The 21,661-nt window shown below is 44.9% G+C and overlaps 1 protein-coding gene across 1 annotated transcript in view; it reads left to right on the top strand.

The window, feature by feature from the left end:
* The window catches only part of SCGN (secretagogin, EF-hand calcium binding protein), a 504,919-nt gene that overhangs the window by 268,567 nt on the left and 214,691 nt on the right, over positions 1-21,661 (top strand). Inside the window, exon 4 of the mRNA XM_078685785.1 lies at positions 2,905-2,994. Within this exon, the coding sequence (XP_078541911.1) occupies positions 2,905-2,994 (90 nt within the window). The remainder of the gene's footprint in view (positions 1-2,904; positions 2,995-21,661) is intronic.

Here is a 21,661-nt window from a genome sequence, read left to right as displayed (position 1 = left end):
TTAGCCAAATAAAGTGCAAATATGACGTCGGTGCAAGATGGATAAGCAATTCCATAACACTGTTGTCTATACTTAACAAAAAGTCTGATACAAAAAGTATAAAATAAACATTAAAACAGCATTGAGTTCCTGTTTTTAATGGTGAATCTTAGAAAAGAACTAATAGTGGCACAATTCAAGAGAGATCCAAAGTTTACAAATACTCCGGGGCTGCCTGAGAGGTTAGAATTGCCCAGTTCATTGGGCACAGGAACATTGTGATGAATTCCTGTTAAAATGTACGGAAATAGATTAAATATAGCACACTTTGAGGTGCAACCTCATCAGAAAGGCATATCCTGATGCTAGCCACCTCATACTGCCCCAATGGGAAACTCAAGTGCCATCTCATGATACCTAAGTGGAAACATGTCAGTTGCATTCTCTCCAATGTGGAGTTTATCCAACCCAAATATGGTGCCACACCCACGGTCACATGGAGGGAGGGCATACTCTCTATCCGGGATTTTGGAGGACTTCTTCACTTCCCTAAGGTAGAATCCATTTGTTTTAAACAGAGACTTTACCCAAGTCATATCTTGCTTTAAGATTGATTCGGGCTGAAAAGCTGCTACTCCCCCAGATCACACAGCCCATACTTCACATATCGGACCCAGGGGATAATCAGCCCTCTATCACACATCAGGCAATCTCAGACTATTTCCTTATTAAAAGCAGTGTGTGGATTGGCCGATAAAGCACCACACCAACAATGGGGCTAGATTAATAGGATCCTCTATGTATTCCATCCCTAGCTCCTGATGGGATATACAAGTGGAGCAAGTAGGTGGAACTCCCAAATGTCTCCTCAGATCTCTATTATGCACTAAAGAGACTTAGGGTTACTATAGACCTGTATCATACACTAGAATAAGGACACATGTTCTCCTACAGATCTCTAATAGGGGAGTCACAGGCTTTTTTCCACTACATCAGGCCAATTTAAAAGTGTACTCAACGAAGCCTGTGAATTTTCACCACACAGGGGAGATACAACGACCCCCAATCCTCCTTCGAGTCGAAAACTACTCCCATGTATGAAAAATCATGGGTTAAAGCCATGGGATGACCTTGGAACTTGATGCCCTGAATCTTAGTTTGCTTTAAATTGCATGTCATCAAAAAGGTTTTAGAGAGGTTAGTAGCCAAATCCAAGGATCACATGAAGGACAAAATATAATCAAATATGATCTTTAATGCTTTGGGGGTTCTGGAAAATAGGATGGCATTATCTGTGTATAGTAATATGAGGACCTTCTTCCTGGCTATGGAGGAGGCATCGGTAACTCTGGCTGATAAGCCAGGGCCAATGCCATTAATGTATAACATAAACAGTAGGGGGGCTAAACAGCATCCCTGATATATCCTACAACCAATCTTGAATCCCTAAGTCCTCTTGCCTGAAGGACAATACCGGACTGAGGCAGAGAGGTTGTATGAAGGGCCTTCAGAAACAGTACCAAGTCACCATCAATCTCCAAGTCAATCAGTATCTCCATTAGTTTAGACCTCACCACATTGTCAAAGGCGCAGGACAGATCCATGAAGGCCAGACACTTAGAGCCCTGCCTAGCAATAGTATACTTGCTTATCAGCAGGTACAGATTTAAACATTGCTCCATTGTGCCTAACCCCTCATGGCAAAACATTAATATGTTAGCGCTATTATTCGAAAGGTCGTGAATTTGGGCTCCATCTATTTATTCTTCATGTTCCATTCCCACTGCCACAACTCCTCTGATCTCAGGAGGTGTATAATGTGGGCTCAGAGCAAGTAGTTTTAGAAGCAAGATGATCTTACTAAATGTACATGTGATTAAGCAAAGGCAGGGAAGATGTCTGTTTATGAGAGAAGTTAAACGGAACAAGGCTCTAATTACTGGCAATTGCTCCTGTTGGGAGATTAAAATGTTCCAGCATCTTATTTCAATTTATTTGCTCCTTGATTCTGCTAAGATAGATTAGGGGGCGAAAGGCTCACTACCATTTTTTTTCTGATACCACCAGGTCAAGGTACAAATTATCAGACTCTGAGGGGTTTACGATTTATTGAAATTTCAGAACGGCATTCTGAGCTTTGACCAAGAAAATCAGGGATAGCGTGCAGTGTTTGATATTTACTGCACCAATCTGCATGCCCCTGTATTTATTAGGCATTTTTCCATAGAGAAATTTCAGCAGATTTCACCTGCTGAAATCTACCTGGGAATAATTGTGGGGGTCGGGTGGGTTACTGCATATACTGGACTTTAATGGCCCACTCATCACCATCATCATATTCATCAGACAAGCTTTAATCAGCAGCATTATAAGATCCAAGAAAGCATCATACAGTATAACCGTCAAAAGTGCAATTCATACAACACAGACCTGCAGAAATACAGAGATCAAAACTGCAATTGAAATAATAATAAAAACAGTGCCAATAATACAGTAAAAAAGGACAAAAATGGGCCACTCATAATGATGCATTGTATTTTTTCATAGATTAATTTAATCATTACTGCTCCCTTAGGTTAACATAGCAAATTACAAAGTGTGAAAGCTATGTTAGGAAGCGCCTTTTCGAGGAAAAGTTATTATAAAAACAAACTAATACTTGTTGATTATTGTTATTGAAATAAGACGTACTCCCCAGAGATAGATAGAGAAAACACGTGATTCATGAATATCATTTTAACTGAAGTCAAAATTGTTAAAAATACAAATCAAATCAAACTGGCCGTTCTTTATAAAAACGAAAGTCATGCTTATTCGGTCTATTTCGCAAATTCATATTTAGGGGATGATTTTCTTTCTCACTGCTGTTCTGGAGATTGCTCTGTCACACAAGTCAACTTTTTATATCCGGGTTTTATCTTTCAGCTCGCCAACATGATCCTGCCAGAAGATGAGAATTTCCTTCTGCTTTTCCGGAGGGAGACACCTCTGGACAACAGCGTGGAGTTCATGCGGGTAAGTCATGTCTATTGTTTGCCCAGCAGGGTGCAGCAGCTTCTGGGGGCAGATGCCCAGCTCTGGCAGAGATGGATCTTAATCTTTCTGTTTGAATCTAAAGACATATGAGATCTGCTTTTACCCAGTCAGCTAACAATGTTTTTCTGCTACGATGGAAGAGGTCTCAGCAAGGTTGGCCCAACCTGTAGCAGTTGCGTAAGAACAGCTACCGCAGCCCCGCGGTGCAATGAGGGCCCAAACTCTAGGGGGCCCCTCCGGTACTGGGCAAGGCCGTCAGGCCCCTGGCCTGAGAGCTCCTGACTGGGTCTGGAACGTGGGGGCCCCTTCCATTGACTTTGCAGGAGGGCCACCTCAAGTTATGTTTTGCAGTTGACCTATAGGGAAATCAGGCATGGCGGAAGGGCTGCTTTCACAGGTAGGTCTGTGGCAGAGTTTTTGGGCTGTTTGTGTGCTTGTTTTATGTTTTGCTTGCCAAGTTTGTACTGTAGATTTTCCTAATAGTAAAACAAACATTGCCTGCAGCAAGCTCAAATCCATGCAGGTTTTCATGCCTTGCAAAACACCTATACAGTGTGTATTTACAAGTTCTAAACCAATTTGCAAACATGGGACACTTTTATTTGGGATCTATCTAATTCACTAATGAAGGGCACTTTTATTTTGGTACCCAGGCCTATTTTCTGGTGCAATTCAACCATTGGTATCAGACTTCTTCAGAAGAGATAGACACTGTTGTAACATCTCTAGAAAGTTTTACTCTTTTGTGAAAGAAGTGGTGCCATTAAAGCGTAAACTCCTAACACTACACAATTTTATCAATCAATCAATCAGAGAATTGTGTAGCATGCTACTCACCCATTAGGGTCTCAAGGTGCTGGGGGGATGGGGGATGCAGCTCTGAATCAGCCGAAGAGCCAGGTCTTGAAGTCTTCCTGAAGGTGTTCAGAGTGGGGGAGTGTCTGATGTCGATCGGAAGCTCGTTCCAGGTCTTTGCTGCAATGTAGGAGAAGGGTCTTCCACCTGCTCTGGCTCTGCTGATGCTTGGCGTTTGCGATTCAAAAGGGGATGCTGGACAGAGCGTTTGAACAAATCAGACACTCATCCCCAGTCAACTGATCTAGGTTTAATCCATAACCATTCTTTAGCTCACTCCACCACCCCAGTTCAGACATGGCCATAGGCAAATCAGTCTGACCCTGTCCCTCATGGGAACAGTCCACCCTGAACTGTCAAGCCATGTCTTCCCTGGACCGGAAACAAGCATCCTGGGACCGGTTTCGGATTCATAATCCTCATCAGCCCGACTATCTTGAATCCAGTGGTAGAGTGAGCAAGGGACCCATGTCTGGGCATACCATGCCAACTTAGGGCGAACAAAGAGATACCAAAGGGGATTATGGACGGAGCGTTTGAACAAATCAAACACTCACCCCCAGTCAACTGATCTGGGTTTAATCCATCACCATTCTTTAGCTCACTTCACCACCCCAGTTCAGGCATGGCCATATGCAAATCAGTCTGACCCTGTGCCTCATTAATATTTATGAGGCAGGCCGCAATTTACCACCCATTAATAATCACTAAAATCACAGGAATGGTGGCCTGCTGGGGTCAGCAGACCACCATGTTTGTGATTGCTTTTAACTAAAGCAAACCTTTTTTTAAAACATAGCCCGTTTAAAGGAAAATGGGCTGCATTTGAAAAAAAAAAGAAAAGTTTTATTTTCATTTTTCAAAAGCAGGCAGTGGTCCGTGGGACCGTTGCCTGCTCTTAAAAAACAATTTTATGAACATTCGCCAAGAGGAAGGGGTTGCTTTGGGACCCCTTCCCGTTTGCAAATGGGATACCACCTATGTGAAGTAGGTGTTAAATGCAAATATTTTGTGGCCATATTTTGGTCACCAAACATTCCTACATACCGCTGCGATTCAGTATTAGGAAGGGATGCCCTACACGCACCCCTTCCTAATACCGAATTGGTATGTATTCGCAATTCCAAATGACGAATCGATAAAAATGTTACTGAAGCGTAAATTGAAATTCAGACATACCAAAAAGCATTTTACCAGTCACAAACGGCCCAATTCTGTGAATTGGCTATTTGTGACCGGTTAAATGCATGATACAAGCGGCCCTTTGTCACCAGAGAAAATTAGCATCTCTCTGTGAGAATTCTGAGTTGGTCATGCACCCATAGCAAACACTAAAATGAATTTAAAAAAGACTTGCAGTGCTTAATTTGTGCAGGTGATGGGCACCAGTGCTGATTTTCATGGATTAGTGCTTATTTTGAAATCATAAATCTTTGACCTAAAGCAAGAGAAAAAGCAGATATGGTAGAAAAATGGAGAAATAATAAGAAAATAATAGCAACAAGAGTAAATATGGTTGAAATAGAATCTGCAGGAGTGAGATAAAGAAACAGGAAGTGTAGAGTGGTGAGAGACTTGAAGTAGATTCAGTGCTACATAAGCTCGGTATTCGAAAACCATGCCATTCAATAGTGCTACCAGCGGCCCACTAATAAAGGTGTTGGACCAATGCACTTAATTTCTTTTACAAATTTAGCACTGCACCCACTGCATTCAGGTGTGCATTTAACACGTTGGAGCAAATATTATGGTAAAAAGATATAGCTTTCTGAAAGGAGGAAGAAAATGCTGCATTGGATATTGATTTAGGACTACATTACAGTTTCAAGGTTTAAATGCCAGAACTGGATGAATGCCATGGCCAGCAGGCCTACAAAGAGTCAATTTGGAACTCGCAAAGACTTTCCAGACCCCAAAAAAATGTATAAAAGGCAGCTGCTTATTTGCTTAAAGGAGTGGATTTAGGAATGTGATTGTCCATCTGGCCAAAACATGATTTAGAGTGGATCACATAAGCTCCCCTTAGAGTCAAAGAGCATCAGTTACAAGGCAGATTCCTCTGAATACGATCCCAGGGACGGACTGGGGAACCAAAATCAGCCCTTGCAAAAATGCTCAAACCAGCCTGCTCCCTTCTTCACTTTGCTCCACCTCTGTTAGAACTGGGATTTCCGGTTGGCTGAGGCTTGCGCCAAAGCCAGGCAGAAACCACGACTCTAGTCAGGGCAAGGGAGTTACACACCAAACATAACCCCTGCTCACCCCCTTGGTAGCTTGGCACGAGCAGACAGGCTTATCCCGGACGCAATGTGTAAAGCATTTGCGCATGCGCCCAGCAACAACATCCCAGGCATACTACAAAAGGAACTCCACACAAGGTTATTTAAAAATAACTTTTGCATTGTCAAAACACATCAGTAATCACACAATATAGATTGTGCCAACTGGCACGGGCAATATGCACAAGGGATTATTTACACAGGACAGGGCCACGTGGGCCACTGTCAGGATCAGCTCTTAGTAGAAATAGCACATAGAGTGCACTCTCTGAAACGCCGGGCTTACCTGTTGGGCCCCGCATTCCTTGCCAGCATTTGTCCAGCCTGCAGCCGGTCTCCCTCCCGCCGCCGCACTTTCAGCCTACAGCGGCCGCAGAGCGGAGGGGAGCCGGGTAAACTACACCACCCAGCCTGCACAGCGGCAGGAACCAGGAAGCGGACACCGCCCGCAATCCCAGCGCCAGGAGGCATATAAACTCCACGCAGTTTCGGTGGAGCGGGGCCACTCTCTGAAACGCCGGGCTTACCTGTTGGGCCCCGTATTCCTTGCCAGCATTTGTCCAGCCTGCAGCCGGTCTCCCTCCTGCCGCCGCACCTTCAGCCTACAGCGGCCGCAGAGCGGAGGGGAGCCGGGTAAACTACACCACCCAGCCTGCACAGCGGCAGGAACCAGGAAGCGGACACCGCCCGCAATCCAAGCGCCAGGAGGCATATAAACTCCACGCAGTTTCGGTGGAGCGGAGGCACTCTCTGAAACGCCGGGCTTACCTGTTGGGCCCCGTATTCCTTGCCAGCATTTGTCCAGCCTGCAGCCGGTCTCCCTCCCGCCGCCGCACCTTCAGCCTACAGCGGCCGCAGAGCGGAGGGGAGTCGGGTAAACTACACCTCCCAGCATGCACAGCGGCAGGAACCAGGAAGCGGACACCGCCCGCAATCCCAGCGCCAGGAGGCATATACACTCCAAGCAGTTCCCGCGTCGCGGGACCGCGCGCGGATCTGCGCCGGGCTAAGCCCGGGCAAAGGGCGGGCCGTCTGTGGCCGTCCGGGGACGACCAGGGACGGGACGGGCCACCCCCCTTGGTTTCATTGGACGTGGACCTATTGACTCAGGTACTGCTATTCGAGGTTCTGGACTGGTCAATTGTATTCTCAGTCTACTAACAAAATTGTGAGCCCTATTTGCTGCTGCAGGAAGAGGGGGGCTAGGGAACTAAGTCTGTCTAAGTCTGTTTAGTTATTTGTTAATTGTGGGGTGTATGGGTAATTTAATATACCTAGTATAACGAATCGAATCTGGGGGAGTAATAGTGGATAAGCATCAGGCTTTAAAATGTCCAATCACCCTAAAACACGCTCTGTTATGAGTAAAACCCGCAATAGTGAAACCCCCAAACAAACGCTAGCGGTAATAAAAGAGTCAGCCCCAATTAAAGGGAAAAAACCCACCGCAATTGATTTAATGGTAAAGAAGGTCACGGGGGAAATAGAACGCATGGAAAGGAGTTTATCCTCCTCACCTAATCTTAATGCAGCTACTCCAACACCCACTAGAGAGCCATCATTTGCTGATAGCTCAATTATGACAGGTAATGTGGCCTCACCAAATATTGATACTGAGGATGTTCCCTGCGCTCAATCCCCGGGGATAGAAATTTCTGGGCGCAGCGAAATGACCCCTCGGAGAAAACCAAAGCGACAGGGGAGGATTAAGGGACCACAGAGACAAAGGAAATTACTTGCAGGAGGCAGCCGTCCTAAGAGTAGGCAAGAGGTCATCCTAGTAGAAGATAACACCCACAAAGACACAAATCCTCCAGGATGGATTGAGATAGTCCTAGGAGATCTAAAAAACATCTAGAATCCTTCATAACTGCGCTGCTAAAACCCATCATAAGCAAGGTGGATAAAATAGCGTGTGAGTTGATCAAACAAAGTAAGGTAATAGAACACACTTTTAAGAAACCCCCCACTGGCTCTAACCAACTAAATGATGTGGTCCCCAATGAAAATGTTGACTAAAATATATCGTCAAATAACAACTGTGTTAGTCATACCCAACACACAATTGCCCAGATCCATGAGGTACCGAAAATTCCCCAAGACCCGAGAGGGGGATCCAATAACGATCAGAAAGGGGGACACACTCATAAGACGAGTTAAAAAAATATGGACAAAGCCCCTTTACAACCACTAATGCAATGGAGACAGGAAGATTCTTATCAAAGAAATGGGAATCACAGTCCATCTTATATGGATTCTAACCCTTTTTTTACTATAGACAGCCCCCCCCCCACATATAAATCTCCCCCCAGAGGCCAGCCCATTTGTAATAATCTTCGCAGGGGTCCCAGAAATTAGGGCCACAACAAAGAATCATACTCCCAATTACATGCGAAAATCTCCAAGTGGCTGAATATACATAGACCCTTAAATAAGGGGGACAGAGGAGAGATAGTGCATGTAAGAAGAGTAAATTGGCTTGGCGGGAGGAAAAAGGACATAAGAGGGGACTGCATAGTTGCAAATTTCAAAGACATTAGACTGGTTGATTATATCCTGAAGAACCCCAACAGGAATCAAACTAGCACAATTTGTGCACTCCCACTTGGGTATTTTTACCCAAGGAGTTGGAATACCAATTGTGCTGATGATGGTGGGTGGAACTCTGGAAGACCTCAATGTACACAAAGAGCAAGACCCATATGCTACCCTGACCAGTTCTTACCTCCACAAGATCACTCTCAGTGGAGAAACAGATTTGCCCCTTTGCAGTCGCTCGAGGATAATGATTGACTCACCCTGACGGAAAATAACGCTGTAACATCCTTAGCTACCGGTGAATGCCCATGTCTTGTAATAGAGGGTAGTCGTCTGAGTGTCGGGAACGAGCAAATCTTGAGGCTAGAAGAACCCCTTAAACATCGGGAGGAGATTGAAAATGCTATAGAGCCAATAGTAGTGGGTGAGGGTGGAACAAAGGAATTCAGCACAGAGAGAAGGAAAGAGAATAGGGCCGGATTGACCGTGTTATCCTGGAATATAGCAGGCCTGGAAGCTAAACTTAAGAACAAGGAGTGGAAAGAATTTATAAGGGGCTTTCATATCATAGCTCTCCAAGAAACATGGGCGCGAGATTCTGACCCCTGCCAATTGGAGGGTTATAAATGTTTTTTTAGACCTGCCAAAGAAGCAAAATCTGGAAGAGCAAAAGGAGGCCTAACGATATATGTAGATTTAGACCTAAAGGGCACCTGGTCCCAGCCTGACTGGGCCTCAGATACATTACAAGCAGTCTCACTCCAGGGGCAGGGGCAGAGACTACTATTTCTAATCTTTTATAACTCGGGCCCAGTTGATGGGAACTTTCCTATATTACTAGAGCTTGAGAGTAAGATAAATGAGGAAATAGATCTAAGGAAGAGGGGGCCTGAACCAACTGTCCTGCTGATGGGGGACTTTAATTGTCACCTATGCCCCAAGCTATTCCCCATCTCTCCTGATTGGTCTACTTGTCCTATAGAAAAGGGTCCCCACTTTGAACACAATAAAGAGGGTACAATGTTGATGAAGCTTCTAGACAACTTTGCGCTCACCCATATTCTGGATTTGGTTGCATTGAAAGCAGGGGAGAATCTTATACCTACATTTAAAGGGAGAGGCTGTGGGTCTATAATAGGTTTTATAATGATCTCTGCTAACGCTAAAGATCAGATCATAAGAACAAGAACGGAGTGGAGTCCCTTTAGCGATCACAATCCCCTTTCCCTAGAAATTAATTATAAAGACCTACCGGGGAATAACCTAGGGGGTGTTATCGAAATTCAACCAACGGACCAAGGGAGGCGCATAAGGTGGACAATGATCAACCCGCAAGATTTTTACATCAAGTTAGTGGGTGAAGGGAAAGGGCACATAGAGACTTGTTTAGACCCCACAATAGAGGGCAGAGGAGTGGTTGTGGCTTTTGAATCTCTAACCAAAATAGTGGAACTACCTTCCCCAAAATGGTTCGACACGAACTGCTCAAGGGCATTAAGAGAATTAAAGCAGAGTCTAAAGAAGGTACCGAGAGACAAGATTGAAATTGCCCGATGTAGACAGAACTATAAAATGCAGGTTAAGAGAAGAAAGAGTGCTCTCCAAAAAGAAGTTTGGGCAGACCTTAGAGAGGCAGGAGAACATAGGGACTATGCCCAGTTTTGGAGAATTATAAATAGACCCTGTTACCAAGACTCAAGCTCCCCAGTAATCAGTACCAATATACTACCAGATCAATGGATTAATCATTTTAGATCATTGTATAATCAACAGGAGGTAGATATTGGAGATGGGACATGGGAGGGACCCAGGGCAGATGAACTAGAATTCTCTCTGGAGGAAGTCTTAAAAGCAATTTTAGGGATGACGCGAAGCAAGGCTCCAGGCCCGGATGGTACCCCCAGACCTATTTTTAAGTAATACTGATCTATGGGCACCAATCATGACTAGAGTACTTAATGCAGCAATTAAATCGGGTCTTCCGCGATCTTGGTCAACTGCAGTGATTGTCCCTATATATAAGAAAGGCTGTAGGGACAATCCACAGTGCTACAGACCAATCTCGCTGATTGATGTCTCAGTTAAAGTACTTGGGAGGGCACTTCTCAACCGCTTAATAGAGTGGACTGATACCCATAACATCTTGGTGGATACCCAGTATGGCTTCCGAACAGGCAAGTCAACTAGTGATCAATGCCTCAATTTATACCTTCTTGCGGCCAAATATACCAAGACGGATGATGGGACCATGTATATGGGATTTATGGACCTAGCAGCGGCATTTGATAACGTTAATAGAGCTAAACTCTGGACACTTATGTATAGATTGGGAATTGATCCAGACCTGATCAATGTACTCAAGGAGTTGCATTGGAACACCACTGCCAAGGTTCGCTATAGCGTGGGGGGTGTGTACTGATCCCTTCCCGTGCTCTGGCGGGGTGAGGCAGGGGTGCATCCTGGCTCCGTTTTTATTTTCCCTCTACATAAATGACCTGGAGAGTGCCCTGCTAGCACTGGGGACTGACTGCCCAAGGGTAGGATAGCGCCATATACCGGTACTTTTGTACGCAGATGACGCGGTCCTCCTCGCTCGAACAGCAGTCAGTCTCCAGCTCCTAATCAGAGGTTTTGCTGAATTCATGAAGAATTTGGACCTCTCCGTTAATTTGACAAAGTCTTTCATCATGGTGGCAGGGAAAAAATCACACAAGAGATTTGTGTTCAAAATAGGGGAACATGTTTTGGACACTGTGACCACTTTCCCGTATTTGGGTCTCCTATTTGATGAAAAGATTAAGTTTGCCCCATTGATTGAGGAAAGGTCTAGGAAACTTGTTTCAGCAAACGGGGCCATATTAAATTTTGCGCGAAGAATGGGTCGTTGGTCTCCTGAGCAGGTGATGACATTGTATAGAGCGGTCAGTACCTCTAAGGCCACTTTTGGAGCAGAGGTGTGGGGTTTTAGGGATGCACAACAGATACAAGGAGAGGAAGACACATTTTTTAAAAAACGGTTAAAACTTCCCCAGAGCATCTCAGCAGCAATTACACACAAAGAGCTTGGCACCCCATATATATCTGACCTGATCAGAATGAGACCAATTTTGACCTGGTTTAAAATTTGGCTAAACTTTAACGCTGAATTAACCAGACAGAATATTAAGGATTGTCTTCGGAGAGATAGATGGCTCCAAATCCTCTGGTTAAAATACATCAAAGAATCCCTAGGGTCCATCAACCAGGAAATGTTATTTTCTGACCCCTCAAATGTGGACACCTCCTGCAGACATTATGTACAAAAGCAGTTAATGGAAAAATATGATTGCAGGAGGATGGAACTTAACTCTACTAAATCCTCGGTAGTAGCCCACTCGCTTGTAGGCAATGAAATGGGCATGGAACCGTATCTCTTTTTAATGTACAGTCAGCATGAGAGATTTTTAATTACCCGTTTTAGGCTCAATTTGTTGCATAATATTTTAGCCTATCCATCTGGTTTTACGCTAACAATTGAGCAGAAGGGTGCCTGCGGCTGCGACAATAGGTCTCCGCAGGACACCCTTAATTTTGTATTACTTTGTTCCTTTTATAAAATCCCGCGTCGAAGATTTCTGGTGAACATTTTAAAGGAATCAAAAATTAACCATGCCAAACTTGCTTTACTATTCTTGCAAAGAGCAACTGAGATGCGTACCTTGTGTGCTATTATGAGTTTTTTTTAAATTGTGGTCAAATTAAGAAATACAAGGGGTTGATAGAGGATGAAATGAAATTTACTGCTCCCTTCTATGGTTAAAGCCTGTATATAATAATAACAAAACTTTTTTTTTAAACTCGTTTTTAATTGTTATGTTCAGTATGATTTTATGTGGTTATGTAATGATATGCATTTTTATGATGGTTTTTAACCACCGAAATAAATAAAGAACTGAACTGAACAGCACATAGAGTAACTGTAGCACCAAATAACAATTATAGAACACAACCAGCAACCACTTGTAAAAGGTAGGTACACACTACGCAATACTAATCACCATAGGCATAGATCACGCAGGGACACATAAACTCAGTAGTATAAACTATACTAGGCAAAACAACCTCCTAAGCATGAAAACACATTTAGAGGTATCACAGGTGTAAAGGCATTGCCCATTACGCAAAACTCACATTAGGCCTGACCAGTATAAATACAGTAGGCAATCTCCTCACTAGTCTAAACACATTAGACCCTACCCCCTAAGCATAACTCACATTTAGGGGCGTAAAGCACAGTGAAGCACAATCTCACTAACACAAACCTCCATAGGTAAAACCATCTCTAGAGATATCAAACACAGGGTATGTAAAACATACTAAATGTGTTACATTTCCTAGCACCATATTTAGAGCACATAAATCACATTTAGGGCCTTGCGCCCTATCCATAAACCAGCCCTCTGGCCAACTGGCCATCACAAGAAGGGGCTCAAATGCCCTGTGTCCAGAATGTCAGGGCGCACTGCCAATGCAGCGCCAGTCAGGGCTGTGCCACCGGCGCAAACCTAACTGTTACAGCTGCCCACTACATGCTGGGCAGCTGTAAGATCACCTGGATGTGAACAGCCTAAACGTTGCAGCTGCCCACTAGTTGCTGGGAAGCTGTAGAACTGCGCATGGGCACCAGCATGCCTCCTGGCTCTCCTCTGGGGCTCTGGGCATAATGCCGCCACCAACAACGTGGGAGCCTATCAGGCTCTACCTGTAGAACATGCCCTGTGTGCGTGGGAGCCACGTGGGCTCTAGAACAGAAATGCCACCACAGCACGCTGGAGCCACGGGGCTTTAAATTGCCAAGGAATGCTGCCCCCCTGTAGGAGCGGCCCGCTGCCAACCGGGGCCGCTCTACGCCAAAGAAACTGCCCCTGCACTGGTGGAGCTCTGATTCACAAAACAAAAGCGCCATACACGACGTGGGAGCCACGTAGGCTTTAGGCACCACACGTTGGAGCCTGGTGGGCTCTGAATCAATGTGCCTCATGTTGGAGTGTCCCTCTAGGGACTCATGAAGCAAAAGGTGCCTCTTGTTGGAGCGGCCCGCTGACCAGTCGGGCCGCTCGACACACTGGGAACACTGTGCCTCTCTCCGGCACCAACCCTTCTCCCTCACGGAGCCTGCACTCACCGGTCTGCTGTCGTGGGGCGAAGTCCCACTGACGAGCTCTTCTGCTCCCTCCGCCGACGGGACTCGGGGGAAGCTCACCTCTCTTTTGGGGCCGCCTCTCATCGTCGACGGCCTTCTGGGGGCAGCGCCGGGCTCCCAGCTCATGGGAGCCCCTCCTGGCCACAGACGTCTCCTTGCTTCACCCGGGCGGCTTCAGATGGCGGGCAGGACTTCCTTTTGAACTGCAGGCCCCGCCCACGTCCCGGGTAAAAGATGCCTGACTTCCTGTGGGCCGCGGCGGTGATTTTCTCGGCGGCAAGAGGGGTAGGCTCCCTCGAAATTAAAAATAAACAGCGGGGTGGGCACCCGCTTTAGAGCATATCAAAACGGGGTGGGCACCCATAATAATAATTAAATAAGCGGGGTGGCACCCGCTCGCAGTGGCATCAATGCTTGGTGGGCACCCGCTCTGGGCAGTATTACAGGGGGATCCCTCGCTGGGGATTCCCTTTCCTCATCAGGCACAATGCTGCCATGCCCTACGCATTCCTCCTTCCTTGGGGCATTTCCAAATACAGCGCTCCCTAGGCGCTCCCGCAAAGTAAAACAGCAGCAAAAGGTCCCCAAGGTCCTGGAGCATTTGAGGAGCATTTGAGGAGTAAAGTAAAGTCCATCAGGTATCCAGGAGCTGGGCATCCAGGGGCTGGGCCCAGGGAGGCAAGCCTTCCCCTGGGCCCCAGCAGCAGCACGCCCCTAGCAGATTCAAGTCAGGAACAAGAACAGGAACAAGAACAGTTTTCATGGGGTCACAGCCCCTTTTTATACACAAAATCCCTTTGGCAACATGGTGCAGGCAATGGGAGAACCAGCTACATCCGGTTCCGGTTCAGGGGAACTACTGAGCACTTTGTTTTGCTCAGCCCCTCTCTCCCTTTCACTGGCCAGTCTAGGGACATCAGACGCACCACATGGGGTGGAGCCAGCATTGTGGAGGGAAGGCCCAGCCCTATTCAGGTCCCAAGTGCACTCCTCCCTCCTATCAACATGCAGATCTCTCCATTCACCACCGGGGCAGACCCATCCTGACTCCTGGAGCCAGGCACACCAGCCAGCTCCAGCCAATCACAAGCCAGACCGCCAATTCACATTCACTGCACAGACATGCCAACTTCTACAAGTGGCACTTCCACACTAGACACAATAAATCCACACACACCATCGCACAGCATTTAATCACACGAGTTCTCACATACCAAACTCGACCCTCCACTCCCCACACATCAGGGACTACCATGGACACACATATTCCCCATGCATTCCTATGGGAGGGCAGGCCAGTCTCACCACACATACACAGAGAGCGCACGCAATTTACACTGGACCACAGTGAAAAAGTGCGCAGAGGCCTAAAATCACCAACACCAGGTTACAGAAACAAGCTAGGCAAATGCAAAAAGTTTCGGGGTGAACCTGCCAAAAGGGCCAAGTCCAACAACCTCTCTCTTTCCTCTTTTGCCTCTGAATGCGTGAATGTATTCATGATTCTAAAAACATCTTTAGATCTACATCTGTAGTCTGCTCACTGCCTTGCAAAGAGATCCACTGAAGCACTATTTATAGCTTGATGATAAGCTCTCAATGTGCTTTTGTGGAGTTCCTTATCCTCCGGCAAATAACTGTTTCTCATGCCTCTTCCCAATTTTTTTCTACTGCTTGCACTGGCTTCAGAGTTGATCATGGAACCACGGACCACATGCGCTTCTGCTCTTGGTTGAACTAGGAAGTTCCATCATTGGAGACACAAAATTTGCCATCTGTAAGAGCAGTCAGTAACTGTCTGAGAATCAACTTCAGTGTCCCCACAAAATGTTGGGATTGTGGATCCCAGTGTGTCTGCTATCATTTCACTTGGACGTTTTGCCCACTTTCTGTGAGAGAGTGATGGAATTTTTCTTCTGCTTTTTGGTCCCTGATCCACCCTCCATGAAAAGTAAATAGGAGCATGGTCAGACCAGTCATTTATAACAATGTCAGACACAGTGATCTGGTCATTAGAAAAGATTGGGTCCAGGATGTGACCTGCTGAGTAGGAGGGTTGATTTACTAGTTGATTTAAGTACCAATAGGACATATTATCCAGGAGTAATTGACCATGAGGATCTGATCTAGTGACTGAATGGAGATTCAGATCATCTTATACTTTAAATCTGGAGAATTTCAGAAGGCACCTAGAAAAGTTCCCATCTAAAGAAGTTAGAAATTCAGCCGCATAACTGGGAGGCCGATAAATTAAGATCCCAACTAGTGTCTTTTTTGCAGAAAATGTGAGACAGAAGTGGAGGGACTCTGCCCCCTTGAGCTCTGTGACCTCAAGTGATGGACACCTATGGGATTGTTTGAAGACAATCACAGCTGCTCCCCCTCTCCTGCTCACCCGGTCCCAGTGGAGTATCCTATAAACTTTTGGAATTGCTGTTGCAATACCAGGTGCCTGGTTCTTAGATAACCAGGTGTCGCTGAGGAACAAGATGTCAAGTTGTTGATCACTGAGAAGTTCCATTCAATTTAATGTTTTATTTGTAATTCGAAACTCCAATGAGTTTCACATAAAATATACAAAAAATAAGAAATTTCCAATATATCATATCATACTGTGTTAATAACAGAAAAAAATACATTCAGGGACAAAGCAATTATAATCTCATTATGCAATTTGAAATTTAAAATCAGTATTTAAGATAAAGCAAAAATTAGCTCATAAAATCACAATACATAATGTATAAAGTGCGCATATGTAGAAACCTTTACACAATCTGTTATAATATAGTGCAAAATCTGCGTAATACTTTAACCCATTTAATGTTCTAACAGCTTCCTAAATGCACTTCAGGTACCCTAAGTTTCAATTTATAATGTGCAAGATATGCTACCTACCAGGGACCATATTTGACCTACCAGAGCTAAACATGTAGTGGGAGGGTCGACAAATAATAACATAATTTATATCTTGCCCTGAGTTCTAGTTTATAATGTGCAAAATATGCTACCCATCAGGGACCATGTTTAACATACCGGAACTAAGCACGGCACTATCAATAACTCTAAAAAATATTGAAAAATTGTTTAAAAAAGATTTTAAAAAATGTATACATACTACTCTCCACTATTATGTTGTTTCTAGAGTGCCCTGAACACAAAGTAACATTTCTCTTGTGAATGACTTCGTAAATTATTGTTTTGATTTTGGGTTAGGGCATACACCATTGCGCCCGATTTCAAATAAGTCTAATGCTTGCCTATAGTTTCTAAAAACAATGCTTTTCCCATTCAAACAAAAAAAAATTAATGTCTTAGTGCAGCTTGAATAGAACTTCATATCCCAATAAATGATTACCCCACCGTAAACATGCTGCCATTGCAAACACGTAAGTTGAGAGAAGCCCAAATTCAAGCCGAAGGGCTACTATGCTGACTGCACAGTTCAAATTACAGATTTGGTGCCAAATGCACCCTTCCACCTTCTCAAATAGGTCCCACTGCGGTGCATCAACCGATTTTCATGCATTACTTAATGCTGACGGGATTTTGATTTGATAAACATAGAAAACATGTGCAAAGTGTCTTTGTTCACAACATCTGTATAGCCTACCAAGTGCAGAGGCCTGGGATATAGCTTTACTTCTGCATTGGTCAATGTGATCACTGCTTGCGCACTTGCTCGAGAAGATTCTTCCCAGATACTAGCTCACAACACCAAGGTTTTTTTTCCCTAAAAAACAATGAATATTTTTCCTAACCCTATATCCCGAGACCTAAAAACCATAATTCTACCTTTTATAATATTTATTTTTATTAAGTGAGCAGTTCTAAAATGTATAGTGTGTCAACCACAAGTTCTCTATCAGGCATTTTACAGGAGGCGTTTGACTCTGAGCGCAAATCTCCATCCCAGTGCACATTGGTAGGGCGCAGCCTGGAGACAGGCTACCTACCAGACTGCCCCTCCCATCACAGTGGCTGCCTCTGTGCAGTGAATGAAGCTACAGAGTAGACTAGACCAGACGCTGCCAAAGGGATGGTAAAAAATAGGCAGTCTTGGCTGGCGCTGAGCATGATCAGCACAAACGGGCTTGCCTTTGCTGTGCCAGCGGCCCGTCCATGCACCAGCTCTGCTTGAATACTTAAGGAACATCTCCCACCAGAGTGTCTGCTCCCCTCAAAATGGCAGCTCTCTATGACACAGGGAAGTCTCTACGCCTATTCCGATCGCAGCACTATAACGTGCAAGTGCCAAATATTAAAATCACCCCCCCACAAGCAGAATTGCCCCCCAACACAAGAGAAGGTGAAGAGTAAAACAACTATTGATCAGCGACTTCTAAACTCAGCAATGGTTTCGGTTTCAAGTTCAACCTGCAAAAGTAACCAAAAAGTGCCGAGCACAAGTCAAATGTAACAACTTCAGAGTGCACTCAAATACATCAATGCAAACATTCAGGATTGAAACTTTAAAAGATTTTAAAATTGATACATGCAGTACTAATTAGACCCCTCCCAAGGACAAACATAGCACAAGAAAGCGACTATGGATGCCGGCCAATTGTATGTGCCAGGACCTTCAGACCATCCCACCCATCTAACAGGGATAGGTCAACACTCCCAGCATGCCAACCAGCCACACATCACTGCTTATGTCGCCTGAGTCCTTGAATGGAATCCAGTCTGCTTCATTCACAGGGGGAGGAGATCAGTCACCCAAATCCACCTCTGGGCCTCCCTCGTCCTGCATCTGCATGGTGCCATCCTGCAGGATTGTCACTCGCTGGGAGCCCACAGAGTAAGCATCCACATTGCCCACTCTGGCGTGGTCACATCTGGGGCCCGAGCGAGGCCTGGACTCTGAGTTCCCCTGCATGCCATCACTAGGGTGGAGAACTGCGGTCTTGTCCCAGAGCTCCAGCCACTCCCACTCCCAAACCTCCTCGAAGGTCGACAATGAGTGCCTTCCCCTGCGAGATGACTTTCAGCCTCAAGGGGTACTGGAGCATGTACTTCAACTGCAGCACTCACAGTTTCTGTTTCACATTCAAGAAGGATTTACCTTGCTCCTGTTCTGGGTAGACAGCAATTCTGCACTTCTCAAACAAGAGCACCACCTGTTGACAGAAGGCACGAAGAATGCAATTCCTGTTACAATAGTTTAGAAACTTGGTGATGATAACCCTCAGTGGGTCCCCCAGCCATGGGAGGGGTACCAGTGCCCTGGGAGCCCATTCCATCACTTAGTCAAATAGACCAAGCAGGCACAGCTCCCTCTGCATCCAACTCTCCAGGATGTCCTCTGCTGAGGTCCCTTCCACCCTCTCAAGGAACCCAAGCACGCAAACCTTACTGCGTTGAGAGCGACCTACTGCATCCTCCATCTGGCATTCGAGCTCACCAAAGACTGTAGACAACAGTACATCTGGTGTTTAAGTGTGGCAACCTCTCTGGGCAATGTCTCTATGTTACCTTTGGCAGTTGAGACCTTGTCCACCACCTTCCTCTAATCAGCGTGCAGTTGATTGACGTCAATGGAGACAGTCTCAATTTTTGACTCACGTGCTGTCCTAGAGCCATGTATGGCAGCCAGCAGCTCCACCCACGAGGGCTCCACGTCCCTCTCTGGGGAATCCTCCCAATTGTCTTCCCCGCACTAGAGTGTGATCGGCTGTTGTTGCAGTGTCGTGTACAGCATGACAGTGTTGACCGGGTGTGCGAGTGCTGACCTCTCCTTTCCAATGACAGATTCACAGAATTGTCATTGAGCGCCGACTGCCCCGCTCCAGGTTAAATATGGTGGGCCAAGGCAACTTGCTCACCTATGCCAATCCCTGTCATGTAAAGCATGGAGTTATGCTGTTCATACTATGAATGATAAAAACATGGAGAAAGTGGATAAAATATTGAGATTAAGTTTAAAAATCTGGATTCCTGTCTGTTGAGTTCTACAACTCTTATGCATCACAGTGCATCTTGTCTAGGGGGCGTGACAATCCTCCTGACTTCATGGCTATCACATTTGTGTGCTAACTGGGACAGAGCACATGACAAGTTCCGCGCAAACATTTTCCTTTCACCATCTTTGAATATGTGGTTAACCTTAAGAAATGGAGTGCATATTATAACTTTTTCTTCATTGATTGTCAACTTTCTTCAAGTGGCATTTTCAAAATTGTAACTTAAAATCCGACTTCACCATAAGGTAGGATTTTTCATTAAAATTCCATAGACACCAACCATGAACTTAGTACCTCCTCCTGTTTGGAAATTACATATTATTAAGTGTAATAAGGCACCTCCAATGCTGTCCTCTGGGGGATATATGTCTCACAGAAATGAAACATTAATTTAAGATTTTTCATTACCAAGACATGTAAAACTTAAAAGTAAATGTCCTACTTTTTAAATACATTCCTTCCTGCCCTCTGGCTGTCCAGGGCCTACCCTAGGGGTGACATATATGTATTAAAAAAAGAAGGTTTTGGCCTGTCAAAAGGTTTATTTGCCAGGTCAATGCAATGGCATTCCTGACAGATCTTTAAAGTGTACTTAGGTGGGTGGCACAATCAGTGCTGCAGACCCACTAGTAGTATTCAATTTACAGGCCCTGGGCACAGGAAATGCCACCTTACTAGGGACTTAAGAGTATTTAAATATGGCAATTGGGTACATGATAACTCTACCATGTTTTAAGGAGCAAGCACAAGCATGTTAGTACAAGTTAGCAGTCGTAGCATGTGCAGAGTCCTAAGGTAAGCAAAAATGAAGTCAGCAAAACAGGAGGCTACAGTCTTTAAGGCAAAAAGTTAGGGAGTAAACCACACCAAGGATGCCTGGACTAACAAATGCAGTTAGATGATATACCCTTAAGTGTTTTCCCTTCCTCTGTTTTTGCTAGTTTTGCTTTATTTCACCACCATATGAAATGTAAATACAAGCATATTATACTGTGTGCAATGTTAATGCTCATAAAATTCACAGTCATAGTTTGGTGAATTCCAGTGGTACTTACCTACCTGCTGTGGCTCCACATGTCTCTAATGTGTGTGCTCCATGTGTGACATCCTGTTGATGCGATGGTGCAACCTTCAGAATGGGCATGCAGAAAGGTATGCAAATCAGTGAATGGCTGATGATCGAATGAAACATGCACTATGCACCCTGGTTTAAGACTGGGAAAATCAAATCCGAAATATTGATGTGCATTTACCTGTTCGATATTTTGTTCTTCAATATTGTGGTCTCAAAATTGTGACCTGTTAATATTTTGGAATCGATTTATTTCCTAATAAAATTTGCAACCTTTTATCTCTGCCTCACATTTACATTTGAAATTACCTCCTGAAAGGCAGAAGGCAAACTTTCGTACTTTGGATGCTAGCTTCAAAATCTCACTGTACTAGTGGTGAATGCTCCCATTGCCAAATCTTCCAAATCGGAAAGAAATGGAGGGTGATGCCTCTATTTCATACTGGAGTGCTACGAGAAAGGAGGGGAAGCGATAAAACAAGCTGAACCACTTAGTAGGACTTTCTAAATCAATCTCAGAAATCTTTATCTTCTTCAATCATTACTTAAATGATGGTGATAAAAAAGGTATTGAAAATGCTGGTTTGTTTATGGAAAATCAAAGATAAAAGTTGTGGACCCCTTTGTATTTCCATAGCCTCCATCTTGTCTAAGGCCTTTTCTAATGACTTGTCTAAAGTCAGTAAGTCAGCTCATTGCTTTAAACTTCAGGCTTCAAGACAAAATTCTTAGTGCATTCTCCTGGGGCTAATGCTTGAAG

The sequence above is a fragment of the Lissotriton helveticus genome, chromosome 4_1, assembly GCF_964261635.1.
Source record: "Lissotriton helveticus chromosome 4_1, aLisHel1.1, whole genome shotgun sequence".
Taxonomy (NCBI): Eukaryota; Metazoa; Chordata; class Amphibia; order Caudata; family Salamandridae; genus Lissotriton; species Lissotriton helveticus.
Note: the sequence above shows the minus strand (reverse complement) of the source record. Positions and strands in the feature narration are given on the sequence as shown.